This window comes from Cervus canadensis, chromosome 1, assembly GCF_019320065.1.
Source record: "Cervus canadensis isolate Bull #8, Minnesota chromosome 1, ASM1932006v1, whole genome shotgun sequence".
Lineage (NCBI taxonomy): Eukaryota > Metazoa > Chordata > Mammalia > Artiodactyla > Cervidae > Cervus > Cervus canadensis.
The window spans coordinates 12,765,909-12,779,701 of record NC_057386.1 but is presented as its reverse complement, the minus strand read 5'-3'; the positions used below and the strand labels follow the sequence as shown (position 1 = coordinate 12,779,701).

The 13,793-nt window shown below is 50.8% G+C and overlaps 1 protein-coding gene across 3 annotated transcripts; it reads right to left on the bottom strand.

Annotated features, from left to right (window-relative positions):
• Positions 1 to 474: 474 nt before the first annotated feature.
• LOC122439288 (fructosamine 3 kinase related protein) lies at positions 475 to 8,164 on the bottom strand. Of its 3 annotated transcripts, XM_043464380.1 has the most exons (7): positions 7,973 to 8,110; positions 6,203 to 6,288; positions 3,995 to 4,146; positions 3,541 to 3,632; positions 2,383 to 2,465; positions 1,646 to 1,768; positions 475 to 1,435 (listed from the first exon to the last, which is right to left on the bottom strand). In XM_043464380.1, exons 3-7 carry the CDS (start codon positions 4,135 to 4,137, stop codon positions 1,097 to 1,099), a joined length of 780 nt encoding a protein of 259 aa, XP_043320315.1. In that variant the 5' UTR covers positions 4,138 to 4,146; positions 6,203 to 6,288; positions 7,973 to 8,110; the 3' UTR covers positions 475 to 1,096. The 3 variants fall into 3 exon arrangements, with proteins under 3 accessions (XP_043320315.1, XP_043320308.1, XP_043320322.1); XM_043464373.1 differs by lacking the exon at positions 6,203 to 6,288 and having other exon boundaries at positions 7,973 to 8,164; XM_043464387.1 differs by lacking the exon at positions 6,203 to 6,288 and having other exon boundaries at positions 8,007 to 8,138.
• Positions 8,165 to 13,793: the final 5,629 nt, after the last annotated feature.

Genomic DNA, 13,793 nt, shown 5'->3' with positions numbered 1-13,793 from the left:
GGCAAACATGGATGTATTCTCTTGGACCTTCGTCATGAGAAACTGTCCCCTCTAACACCAGTGTCCTCCAAGGCCTGAGCCAGAACTAGTAGGGGCCACCCATCGGCTTCTTCCTTGAAATGCAATTTGAGAGTTACTTTCAACCTCCCGTTACCATTAAGCAAATCTCATAAGATGATGACAACAGCAGTTAAACTGGTAGCAGCAAGTCCTCAGGCCACACCTGCCCTTATCTGGAAGTTCTGAGCTTTTCTCTTACTGAGCAAAGTCAAGGGGAAAAAAAAAGTTATTTTAAGAAAAAACAGTTGTACCTATTTATTGTCACATTACGAGAGTTTCCTGGCAAATGGCTCCAATAAACAGAATTTTTTTTTTTTTTTAATTTTTTTAATTTTTTTTTTTTTTTTAATTTTTTTATTAGTTGGAGGAAACAGAAGAGAATTTAAACGAGGAAAATACAGTCTCACGCATCACTGAAGCCACTCAAAGTTTATTCACATTTTTATGCAAAAGGTTTGTTGGCATCAATGGCATTCATGAGCATTTCTCACCACTGCAAGACTAGAGGAGGGGAACCACTGCTGTAGTACTGGTTTCTACAGTCGATGAATGACAGCTCACAAGCTATAAAGATGAGCAGGTCCAGCGGCAGCAGAGGAAAGGGAGTGTATTGGGTTTGGAACTGGTCATCGGGAGGTGCTCCCAGGACAATGCCTTCACGTCCACAATCAAGTCTGACCCACCAAGAAGCATCACCCTGGATACCAGTCGCTCCTGCAGAGACGGGGAGCTGGTGGGAAGATGCCCTTGGTGGTAGCGCCTGGCACTCTGGCCACCTCCCTTCTCTACCTTTGGGGCAGCTGTGGGTTAAATGCAGCCCACCCTCCATTGGTCCCTTGGTTCACACCAATTTCTAGTGCAGTTGCATCCAGCTATGAAGTCTAACTTTAGGGTGATAAAAGCTTTCTTCTGAGATGTCACATACTTTATTTATGAGGCTGGGAAAATTGGTCTGAAGCTATTCCAGGGTAGGAGGGGCTGGCCACAGGGGTCCAGTTAGGATCTGGCGACCAGGCTTCGGGCCTCTCTCCCGAGCTCAAGTGATGAGATTCCTCATGATGCTGAGGGAGGATCCTCTGTACCCAGATCCAAAGTGATTCCAGTGGTTCAAGTAGTGGAAGAGCTGATACAGTTTCAGGCGCTTCTCGAAGCCTGGGGCCTTGGGGATTTTGCTGTGGTAGGCAGAGTAGAAGGCGCTACTGAAGCCCCCGAACATGCCGGCTATTGCCAGCTCATACTCCGAGTGGCCATAGAAGGAAGCGGGGTCAAAGATGATGGGCCCAGAGGAATCCTCCGCTACGTTTCCTCCCCAAAGGTCTCCGTGGAGCAGGGCTGGGACGATGTCCAGATCACGGAACAGGTCGGGGATCTTTAACTGCCGGGATAAATGCAGCCTCAGCAAAGTGATGGATGCGTGCGGGAGGGACACATGGGCTTTTGTGAGTGTGGCTCCCAGTGCCTGGTTGGTGCACAGACACACCCGCCTCCCGTCCTGACCCAGACCAAGGTGGCTGTGTCAGCCACAGCACCTGCAGGACATGATGGGCACAGGTCGGGGGGAGGGCGCGGGGAGACGGACACTCACCTGCAGAGCAGCCCAGAGCTCACGGGCCTCCCTGTCCCCAGACCTCTGCTCTACCAGATCCATCTGGGGCTGAATGCGCTGCCGGGCGTAGAAAGTGACCCAGTCCCGCTGCCAGTCGTTCACCTGTGTGGGCGACAGCAGGCTGGGGAGGGCTGACCCCCAGAGGCGCCACCACAAGGGCAGGTGTGAAGCAGGGGAGCTGACCCAGCAGCCTGGGGTCTGGAGAACGTGGAGGGACAGCAAGCTCCTGGACAACCTCCCACAACATCTCAAGATCTAAGCCGAGTGGACAGTGCCCTGTGGCTTACTCAGTGCTGCCCTCCCAGGAAGCCGCTTGCTTTTCCTCAGAGGGCGCGGCTGCCGTCCTACCCGCTCGGCCTGAGTGTGGCTCCCCGGGCTGAATCCCCCAGGGCGGCCAACCTCAAAATCATAGAACCCAAAGTTACAGTCCCTTTCTATTATGCTACCTTTGAAAGTCTCCTATTTAAGATCAAACACTGTTTAACCTTCTAATTTTCAGCCCCCTTGGTATCCAGCATCCTAACCTAACCTGCTAGTCGTTCCTGGCTCCTCTGAGCTGACCTAGCATGAGGTGGACACTCTCCATGCCGACCTCTTTACATTAGCAAAGAAAAAAAAAGGAGCAAAGACCTTTTACCAAATTTCACCAAAAGAGAGGGTGCTTCTAAATGGCTGACACAACTGGGAAATGCAGGCAAAGTGCTGGTGTCACTCACCTGGGGGAGGTATCCGCAGCACGTCACCACGTCAAACCCGAACTGGGCCACGAAGGGCCGCGCCACCTGCTCATCTCTTCTCCCTTGCAAGCAAAAGGAAACCAGAGAGATGACAATCCCCCTGCTCCCTTGGGGCCTGCTCTGGGAGCCCAGAGCAGCTCTGAGGCCTGACCTCAGCGTGCCCTTCTCCATCTTGGGGCCTCTTCCAGAAACAGACAAGGGTCCTGGCCTCCACACACTATCAAGGCCCAGAATAGAGCTTGCCCCGTCAGAGTCAATGATCCTGGACACCCACTGCTTCCCAGGAGAGGCATCAGAGGAGCGACAACAACCCTGTGTCCCAACAAGGAGGGAATCCACCCCATGACCCAAAAGGAGAGAATGGCTTCCAGTGACCGCTTTAGCATCTGTCACTTATGGGAAATAAGCCGCTGTGCCTGTAAATGGTCATCCTCTGCGGCTTCCCAAACTCAAAGCAAATCCTGAAGGCCTGAACTACATGTGGGTGGAGGCGACGAGGCTGTCTTTTCTAACTTATTTTTTATTTTTTGGCCACATGCCGTGAGGGATCTTAGTTCCATCCAAGGATTGAATCTGTGCCCCCTGTAGTGGAAGAGTCTTAACAGCTGGATCTCCAGGGAATTCCCCTAAGATAGTAAGTTCTTGGTCGTCTGTTCCTGCTGTATCTGCTACTTTGCCAGGCGGAGAAACCATCTGGGCTACAGGTGAATTCTCCAATGTCAAAGGATGAAAATCCTGGAAGACACCCTCAGCCCTAAAAAGGTCAGTTGTGAGGGCTCTCATTCTGAGCCTCGTGTGTGACTGTTCCTAGAAGAAAAGGCACGGTATGGTAAGACAGAGAAACTTCGATAGGCTTTCTTCTGGGGAGTGCGAGATCAAAGGAACTATAATATGATGGAGTTTCGAGTTCCAGAAATACTTCCTGTCTTTCAAATGCATTTTTGAAACAACACACTAGTCGCATTCACTGTTTACTGCACACCAAATATGCAGCCTTGGGTTTACATTCCTTTCCTGTGGCAGCAACACAGGTCTGACCACACACAGCAGCAGCACAACTCTGCCCACACACCCATACTGGCCAGGTGTCTTCCTCTGCCTGGTGGGGGGGGTGTCCCCTTGGGCCCACAGCCGTACCTACTATACCAGCCTCCTTCTGGAGAGTCTCTCCAAGCCTCTTGTTGTCTAGGTGTAGATCTGCCAGCTGGGTGCCAAGCTTTGCAGCATGACTGTGAAACCAAAAGGGAACCACTAAACACGTGGCACAAATGGGGGCCCACCTGTAATTGAAAGATCTCAAGCGACATGAAGCAGGTGAGGCAGTGAGAAAAGAGCCTGTTCTGGTGAAGCAAGGGGGAATGGAGGACCTCACTGGAGCCTGCAGTCAGGTCCTCTGTCAGCATCTCAGCACAAGACTCCTCTCCTGTTTGCCTTTGGCCCTCCGAATACATGCTGCTCATTCTGCAGGACCCAGGGATTTGTGGGGTCACGGGTTTCTTCTATCACATCCTGCAGAATTGTACCCCCAAATGCAAGCTTCCCACTCAGAGGAAGGACAAAGCCCCCCAGAGGTGAAGCTGCCAGGACGCACCTGCTCAGATGCCGCATATCCAAATGCTCCATCACCAGCATGCTGCCGCCTCCTGGGGCGTCAAGGACCTTGATGGGTTTGGGCACCTTCACTGTGCCTGTCCTTAGGATGGCAATTAAACTTGCCACCTCACCTTCAAACATCCTTCTGGCCTGTCAGAGAAACAACAAGGGAGGGGAGCAGGAGGGATGGCAAGGTTCTGTGTGAACGTGTTTTCTCCAGCACCACAACCAAGGCTCTCTGACTGCAGACTCAATAGAACGGACAGCTTTTCCACTTTTTAGTAGAGCAGATTATACTTTCTGAAGCTTCATGGGAATTAAAGAAAGGGATTGTGCTTGCCAGTTTTGTGTATGTTTATGTTGTCATTGGGCTTCCCAGGTGGCACAGTAGTAAAGAATCCACCTGCCAATGCAGGAGACAGATTTGATTCCTGGGTCATGAAGATCTCCAGGAGAAAGGTGTGGCAACCCATTCCAGCATTCTTGCCTGGAGAATTCCGTGGACAGAGGAGACTAGCAGGCTATGGTTGCAAAAGGGTTGGACACAACTGAGCACATATGCTGTCATTGATCCCAATCTCTCCAGAGGGAGGAACCTATGCCTGGTGCACAACTGGACTGTGTACATGGGTCATCCTCACACAGCACCTCAATCATAATCCTGTCCCACTGGGCCCTCAGGCACAGGTGGCCCTCAACTGCATGTGCCACCAAGCTGGTGACACTTCTCACCTGAATGGACCACCAAATCCTATGGCATCTCCTAGCATGGGACACTACTTCATCTCCATTGCCTTTCCCATTTCTAGTTCAAAAGTCCTTGCTCCTGCTTTTGGAAGGCAAATCTCACCCTGGAACACACCCCAAGCTGTCACCCCACTTCCTGAGTGACAGCCCCACAGGGTCTGGCTCTGCCCACTCCCCTGCACCCTCATCTGGGCTCCTACCCAGGCTCCACCTCCACACTTATATGCCGGTGCACACACCCCTTTTGCTCCTGTATACGCCGGTGCATACACCCCTTTTGCTCCTGGATTACAGCCTCTCTCAGTTCTTCAGAGATCCCCAGCCACCTCCAGCCTGGAGACCTCCACATGCCATGTCACCTCTGCGTGGAATACCCCTCCCCATTCTTTCACTAAGTCAGCCCCTTCCTTGTCATGCTTCACATTTCAACTTAATAAAAATTTTTATTTCTCAGAGAAATCTTCCCTAACTTACCTGGCTAGGTAATTCCTCCTCTTTAAAGTATCTTTTTTTTTTTTTTTTAAAGTAAAATTTCTACAGACATATATGAAGAAAAATGCAAACTCAAAAGCATCCAACTCTAATTCTCCCAAAGTCAGCACATCCACATGATGGCTGCCTGGCACTCCTCTCTGCCCAGACACTCCCACCCCACCAGAGCATCTGTCCGTCTGTTTTGTCATCTACACAGAGGCAGAAGATCAGGCCTCTTCATTTCACGCTGCATTTGTAATGCTGGCGCATCAATAGAGTTTATTGTCCTTGTTCTGTAGAGCAAAGGTTCTAAAATGTGTTTGTCCAATGAAGAACGCTGGGCTTCCAGTTTGGGTCCACTAAAAACAGTGACCCAGGATATTCTTCTACTTCTATCCCTCATAGTTACTAATTCTGTGACCTTGGTTTCCTCACCTGTAAAATGGAGTTAATAACGATACCAATTTCATAGGTTTGCTGCTGTAATTAACTGAGTTAGCAGCTAACAGTTAACACAGTCCATTCTAAACACTTTACAAATTATTAGTATACTACCTTGGAGAGCTAAGGTTGCTGAGAAGTAAGATAAGAACTGTGTCTTACGGAGAATTTTCATAGCATTCTCTGAAGATGAAGGAACACACCTGGGCCCAGGATGTACTTGGTAAAAAAGCACTGCTGTGCAGCATACAGCAAGGAATAGAATTTTAAAAATTTTTTAATAAAAAAAAAAAATGCAGGGAGAGGTGAAGAAGGGTCTGTGAACCCAGCTAGAGGCAAGGCTCCCTCACAGAAGTGTCTACTACCACAGTCCTAAGTGTCTAACCCTAAGACCACTCCTTCAGAGTGGGACCAGGGCAAAGTAAGCATCAGTTGGGGTGCAGAGTTACAAAAGATCCAGGACTTAGGAGAGGAACATGAGAGAAAACCAAATATATAAGCATGCAAAGGACAGATAAGCATAACGAAGAGGAAAAACTTAGACCAGGTCATTCGAGCAGAGAGTGAGAAGGAAAACAGAAGAGCAGCCATGTAGTCTTCTCTTAGAAGTCCAGAAGACATTTTCACCTCCTAAAAAACAAAGCATAAAGACAGTCCTATTTTCCATACAATCAGCAAATGTTTCTGCTACAGCCGGTACATCTGCATAACTCACACAAGTATCTATCCAAGCAAACTAGAAAAAGACCTGTTTGAAACTATCTACCAAAGGATTAGAAAGAATTTATGTGAAGACTAGCAAAAATAAAATAGACCCTGATGACAAAATAAAAAACAAGAACTGGAAGAAATAGTAGTAGAAGGACAACGTTTAAAAAGCACTGCTGAGCGGTTCCATTTTAATAGCTGGAAAGCATTTGCTTCCCTGTAATCCATACCAAGTTTTGAATGATTACAAATGCTAATGACAGTGAAAATATAGACATGAAAAGGACAGAACCACATAATAGAAAAAGAACCCTGAGAAGGCCTGTGATAGAAAGTAAGGAAGGACACCTCCACTACATTAGTACTGCCTGGGGGAAACCAATGTGAAAGAGCAACTTCAAGGGCCGTTATTTGCCAAATTCCTATAGAAGGGATGTACAGAATGACATGCAGCCAATCCCTGTGCAACAGAGTTGAGGGCTGGTCTTGAGATATCAGCATCAATCCAGAAAGGAGATCATCCCACACTATGTAGGGTGGGATTCAGCAAGTGTGATTTCCAAGGAAAGGATAGAAGCGCTGAGGGTGTGCGACACACAGGACCTAGTACTGGGGTCACGGCCTTCAGTCCTATTTGAAACAAGGCATTGCCAGTCCTGCTCCCTGCCTACTAGAGGCATCTGGGACCTCCCAGCTAACACTACGGGCACGACCCACCCAAAGTGTGCAAAGAAGGGACATCCCGGAGTAAGTCAACTTCAGCAGGGAGGCCCACCTATTTTATACGGGAACCCTTGAGAAAATGTTCAGGTACCAACAGAATGGAGGGATGGCCCTACGGGCAGAATGTGGTCCCGGAAAATTCATAGGTTGAAACCTAACCCCCAATATAATGGTGTTAGGAGGCGGTGCCTCGGGAAGTGACCAGGCCACAGGGGTGGAGCCGTCATGGGAAGATTAGAGCTCCTCTAAGAGATCCCAGAGAGCTCTCCCGGGCCTTCTGCACGGGGAGAAGTGGCCTTCACACCAGGAAAGGAGGCCTCACCACGTTCTTGGACGTCCAGCCTCCAGACCAGACCCTGAAAAACACAGGTTAGGGTTTAAAATCGCCTAGAGTGTGGTAGTGTTACAGGAAGAAGGCCAGGGCTACATTACTGCCAATACTCAGAAAGGGTTTTGATCTCTCCAAGTTCAAATAAATAGCAAGACAAGGGGTTTCTGTTATCTGTCCTCTTTCAAAACTCGCCAAACAATGGACTTTCAATGCAGCGGCCACCTGGGTCGCGCGGGAAAACCATCCACAGCGTCCAAGTGGCGACAGAGGCCCGCGCCAGACCGGCCCGGACCCGCACCGACCTCCCGAGGGTTCGAGGGGCCGCAGAGTTGAGCCGCGGAGGCCGAAAAACTCCAAGCCAGCCCGACGACGACACTGGTCACCCAGGGCCTCCTCAGCCAACGGCCCAGGCTCGGACCGGCTCCCGACACCGAGCCCGGCCACGGACCCCAACTCCAGACCGGCCCCCACCCGCGAGCCCGGACCAGGGCCTGGGAACACAGACCCTCGGCCCGGCCCGGCCCCCCAACCCAAACCCGCGGCGACCCTGACCTCCGGCTTGGGGTTCACTTTCACAAACACTCGCCCTTTGTCCGTGTCGTAGCTCTGGCCCTGGCTAATGCATCCGCCACCCGAGTGACCCGTGGCCTTGACGGAGTCGCAGCCCAGCTCCCGCTTCAGTAGCTCCTCCATGTTCCCCGCCCCACGGCCGCGGACCCTACTCAAGCCTCGGGCCCACCTCTGGGCCGCAGACCCGCCTCAAGGCTCACGCAGGCGCCGCGACGCCACGGCGGCGCACGGGGATTGGTTGAGGGGCGGGACTGGGCCGGAGCGCGCGAGGATGAGGGGGCGGAGCGACGTGAGGTCGGGGCGGGGTCGTGTCGTGCTCCCGCAGTCCCGAGACCCCGGTGACTCTCCCTGCCAGGGGGCTCGCCCAAGCCTTTCCTCTGACCTGCCCGTGACAGTGCGTCCTGCTCCCTCCCCTCATCACCTCCACCGGCTCCAGGTCTGAGCATCACCCCTCCCAGGGACTTTCTCGACCTGGACGCTCCTGTAACACCCTACGGGATGCTGTCATTTCTGTTTGTTTGTTTGCAGGTGATTATCCAATTGGGCTTCCCAGGTGGCGCTAGTGGTAAAGAACCCCTCTGCCAATGCAGGAGACCTCAGAGACTCTAGGTTGGGAAGATCCCCTGGAAAAGGGCATAGCAACCCAATCCAGTATTCTTGCCTGGAGAATCCCATGGACAGAGGAGCCTGGCGGGTTACAGTCCATGGGGTCACAAAGAGTCTGACGTGACTGAAGCGACATAGCACCCACGCATCCAATTATCTTCAATCTCCCAAGTAGATTTTAATGGTTTGAGGGTTGAATAAAGTCTTTATTCCGTCGACTGAAAAAAACAAACAGCCTAAAAGTTGAGACTCATTATTGTTATGCCCGATGTCCGAATCCCCGAGCGGGAAGAGAGAAGGCCTCCAAGACAATGCAACTCGCAGGAAGGAAAGTTGATTACTGACTCGAGCCAGGACTCTCCGCCCGCAACCAACGCAGTGGTGCGAGTCAGAGAACCCCAAGCCCAAGCTGTTACACAAATTTATAGGGTGAGAAGCGGATTGGTTACACGTTTGCAAAGCAATTTCATTGGTCAATACTTTTGCATGCGCGGGACTTTCCTGGGGGTTTCCGCCCCGTTCCTAATTTCCTAATTGGCAACCAGCAGTCAGTATTAAGTGAAAGCTAATTGGTCCTAATTGGCTAATTGGTTGTATCCAGGTGGCCTGATAATCTTACCAAGTAGGAAGGCCTACTCCTAATCTAAGCTGCGTTACTTCTGCTCACCTCACATTCTCCCGTCTGTTGTTCAAGTAGAGGAATCTTCCTCTTTTCCAGCCTGGGCCACTGACACTGTAAGTGGACCCAGGAGGGTGGAAATTAAGGTAGTCAGCCAGGGGGAGTGTTGAAAACAAGACACAAACCATCTCTGCTGGGCTTCCCGTTCTCTCTTTCTAATCAAGACCACCTCAGACAAGGAAGTCAAAGACTTCTGTAAATGACTGAGTGATTCTCTTCATCTACAGCAGCTCGTAGGGAGGAAAGCCCTTGGCCTTGCAGAGATAGTAAAGCTTGGTTCACCCATATCTGAGGTACTTGGCCCTGCGGGTTGCGCCACACTTGGGGCTACCAAATCTCTGTTTCCTACGTCCCATTCCTGGGGCCCATCACAAGAGGTTACACAGCTTCAGCTCCTGCCATAATCAGCAGAAGAATTAGGAGACCTCCCAGCGGACGAGTTTCAGTTTCAAAGGATTTGACGGGTGAGGACTGGCCTTCCATTCTTCTCGCGCTTTTTCCTGTTCTTCCGGTGTGGCTTGCCGCACGTGATTGCAGTGAACCCAGGGTCCAATCCCATCGACTTTGACAGCAGTAGGAGTGGTAAGGAGAACAACATAAGGGCCTTTCCATCTAGGTTCTAATACTTTCATGTGAGGGGACGGCCCCCTTATTTTGACCCTCGTGTATCTCTCGAATCAATTTCCAAACATGGTTATGTACTTTACTTAATGCCATCAGAGTTTGCTGGAATTGTCCCAAAGTAGGGGGTGGCAGGCATTTTCCTTTAAAAATAGGACACACAGGAGGGGGTCTTCCATACAGAATCTCAAAAGGGGTAAGATTCAGCTTATAAGGGGTGTTACGCGCCCAAAAGAGTGTAAAGGGAAGGAGGGTCACCCAGTCCCCGCCAGTCTCTATTGCCAACTTCGTCAAAGTTTTTTATATTCGTCCCCAGAGCTCGGGCCAGCCCTTGTACAATCTGGTTCACAAAGGCAGGTCCGTTATCAGAGCCCATAGTCACCGGCAGCCCGTACCTAGGCACTATCTCCTCTAAGATCTCCTTTAGCGGGGAAGGCTTCCACTCACCCCAAGAAGGTATCTACCAGAACCAACATATAGCGATACCCGTACTTGCCTGGCCTTACCTCAGTGAAATCTATCTCCCAGTGTTGCCCTGGCTCTTCCCCTCGGTACCTCGTTCCCGTGTGCTGCTTTTTCCCTGTCCTCATCAGCTGGCATGCTTTGCAAGCCTGGATTATCTCTCGTCCAGTTGCATTTTCCTCAAACACTGATCAACACGCAGATTCAGTCCATATTTGCTTTTATTTATCTACTGAGTGTACCCAAGCTTCTTCAGAGACTCTGGCATCTCAGGGGGAGGAGGGCGAGGGAGCCTGAAGTAGACCTTCACAAAATCATAGATAAACCACTGTAGTGCAGTCAGAGTGCCGATCATGATGATACGGGCAGAGTCCCTTCCATACACCTCTAAATCCAAGTCTCTTGAGGACCTGAGAGGCACTGCTACCCTTCTCTTTATGCAAAGAAACTTCATCATGGTGTATGGTATCTGTCTCATCCAAAGAGGAGCAACCCCCTTGTAGAACGCCTTTAAGCCTTCTTCCTTAAACATTTTGGGAGCTGCATCCCTCAGAGTGTTAACTTGGTTGGGTTTGAATTCGAACCTTAGCAGCTTCCATAGGAGCCAGAGCAAGGTCAGCAAAGAATTCAGCACTGGCAGAGGCAGCCAAATACAGTGATGTGTGCCACAGATAGGCAGTCTCCTCTACTTCTGTGGGTCCACCTGCATACGGCATTTCACTAAATCCAGAGGAACAGCAGTGTGTGTCAGACCACAACTTAAGACCTCACCAAAGCCACACAGTGCATAAAACTTCGCGGAGCCATATTCACAACTGTACTCTTCTACCGCGGCGGCTCCCGCTTTCCTTTGCCCATCTTTAGGCAGGGCAAGGGCTGGGGAGCAGAAGGACCTCTGGGTGGCAAGTCCGATATTTGTAGAGGTCCTCACTCAGAGCCTCTTGAACCTCTGTGGGATTACTGGTTGGCCTTCCCCCTCGGTCCACTCAAAGGCAAATATCTCCTGGCTCTGGGCCGCCAGGGGTAGGCTGAAAAAGGCATCTTTCAAGTCCAACACAGTGTACCAAGTGTACTCAGGCAGCAAACTGCTCAGGAGGGTATATGGGTTAGAGACAGTGGGGTGTATGTCACTCACCGTTTGTTGACTTCTCGCAGGTAATCTGTCCCCCCTGGCTTCTTCACCGGCAGTAAGGGGGTGTTCCAAGGGGATTGACACCGCTTGAGAATTCCGGCATCCATGAGACGTTGAATGTGGGGAGTGATCCTCCACCGAGCTTCCTGGCTCATGGGGTACTATCTCACCCTCACAGGAGTTGCCTAGGCCTTTAGCTCGATGATGACCGGATGTCTGTTTGGCCAGTCCCATCCCTGCCGTTTCAGCCCAGGCCAACGGGTATTTATTCATCTCTTAAGGCTAGGGATAAGACATGTATCGGCTGTCCAAGTCCATCCATGACTGTCATTCTCCCAGCTCTGTAAGCTTAACTGAATAAAACCCAATGGCCTCTCCTTTCTTCCACAGAATCTTAGCATAATCAGTACTGCTATGACACAGGAATGGGATCTCATTTCTCTCCATTTCCTGCTTTAACCACTCTCTCCCCAAGAGTTCTCACCTGCTTAAGCCCCTCTCTAGAAGGGACAGATGTTTTCACAATATCATCAATAGCCCACCACTGATCAGCAAGGTAAAGTACCACAGCTGTGAGTAATCTTCAGCAGAATTTTCCAGTTCCTCATGACTGCAATTCTGCTTTTCATTACCCAGGACTTGGGGAGGGGTGCCGAGTCTTGACTCCCCAAGTCACTGTCTTCCCCCGCATATAGAACTCGAGTTCCAGGGGAGATTTTCTCTCTCTCTGGGTCGTACCTCTCCTCAGGTCCCTCTTAGGGCACTCATTTTTCCAGTGCCCCTGTTCTCTTTAGGGCCTGCCTTTTTGGTTTCTGTTTTTCTCCCGTCCAGGTGTCTCGAGGTTCCCTCAATTCTGTTCTGGCTTTTATTCCCACAAAAAGAATCTGGGCTAGCTCCCTCTGGTTCTTCCGCTTTCCCCTTGTTCTACTTTCTCTATCTTCCTTCCTGATCTTCTCAGTTAATTCCCTTTCCTCCCGTCAAATTCGTTTTTCCCTTTCTTCTGGGGTCTCCCTATTATTAAATACCCTTTCAGCTACTTTCAATAAATCCTGTATCGTCTGTTCTCCCAATCCCTCTATCTTTTGTAATTTCTTCCTAATATCTGGGGCTGCCTGATTTACAAACGCTAACAGGACTGCAGCGCGTGACTCCTCAGCCTGGGGGTCCATAGGTGTATATTGCCTGAAAGCTTCCATCAGCCTCTCTAGGAAGGCTGCTGGGCTCTCAGTGGGCTCTTGCCTTACTAAATTTACCTTTGCCAAATTTGTCGGCTTTCTTGCTGCAGCCCGCAGGCCAGCCATCAGAGTCTGGCGGTACACTCGGAGACCCTCCCTACCTTCCACTCGCTCAAAATCCCAGTTAGGCCGCAACAGAGGAAACCCCTCGTCCACGAGATGAGGCTGGGCGGTTGGCCTCCCATCGACTCCCGGGACCCGTTTCCGTGCCTCTGCCAGAATTCGCTCCCATTCTTCTGTGGTGAAGAGCACCTGCAACAGCTGCTGACAATCGTCCCAGGTGGGGTTGTGAGTGAACAAAATGGAATCTAAGAGGTCAATGAGGCCTTGGGGTTTCTCTGAGAAAGGAGGGTTTTGGGTCTTCCAATTGTACAGGTCACTCGTGGAAAAGGGCCAGTACTGATAGGTTCGCTCTCCGTCCGGGTTAGCTGGTCCCACTCGGACGGGGAGCGCCTGAACAGTGGATGAAGGTAACTCTGGGTCCCCAGGATCTTGCCCACCCCTATCTCCCCTAGTTCTCCCCCGGATCTCCAATGCCAGTCCCCCCTCACGGTCGGTTCCTGTTGGCCCTCTTAATCCTCTCGGTTCACCCGTAGGAGCTTCTCTCCTCAGAGGGATTTGCAAGGAGGGCGCATATGGCAGAGGCCTCATCTCTGTTTCTAGGTCTATCAGGTTTGGACAAGATGATTCCTGAAAGACTAGTTTTTGGTCCTCTTTCTTTTTTGTTTTCTCCGGGGGGGTCTTCATCACCAGGACCTGTGACTTAGAAGAGCTAGGAGGTTGAACGAAAGGTTTTAACCACCTAGGTGGATCTTCCACTAGATCCTGCCAAACCATGACATAGGGGACCTGATCCAGATGGCCCCAGGGATCTGGAGCCATAACCTTCTCCTTCACAGCCTGCATGATGGATGGTTGAAAGGTGCCTTCTGGAGGCCATCCAACCTTGAAGGCGGGCCACTCTGCAGAGTAAAAGGTTATTAATTTACTTTTCTTGACTAGAAAAGACAAGTCATGGGCCCTGGCCCTGACATCCGAAAAATGGTCAGTCATGAGGGAAAGTGGGGT

Coding starts and splice junctions, on each gene's coding strand:
- LOC122439288 (XM_043464373.1), bottom strand. CDS start 8,113: ATGGAGGAGCTACTGAAGCGGGAGCTGGGCTGCGACTCCGTCAAGGCC. Junction 4,147..7,972: donor AAGTGAACCCCAAGCCGGAG/GTCAGGGTCGCC, acceptor TTTCTCTGACAG/GCCAGAAGGATGTTTGAAGG. Junction 2,466..3,540: donor GAAGGAGGCTGGTATAGTAG/GTACGGCTGTGG, acceptor TTTGCTTGCAAG/GGAGAAGAGATGAGCAGGTG.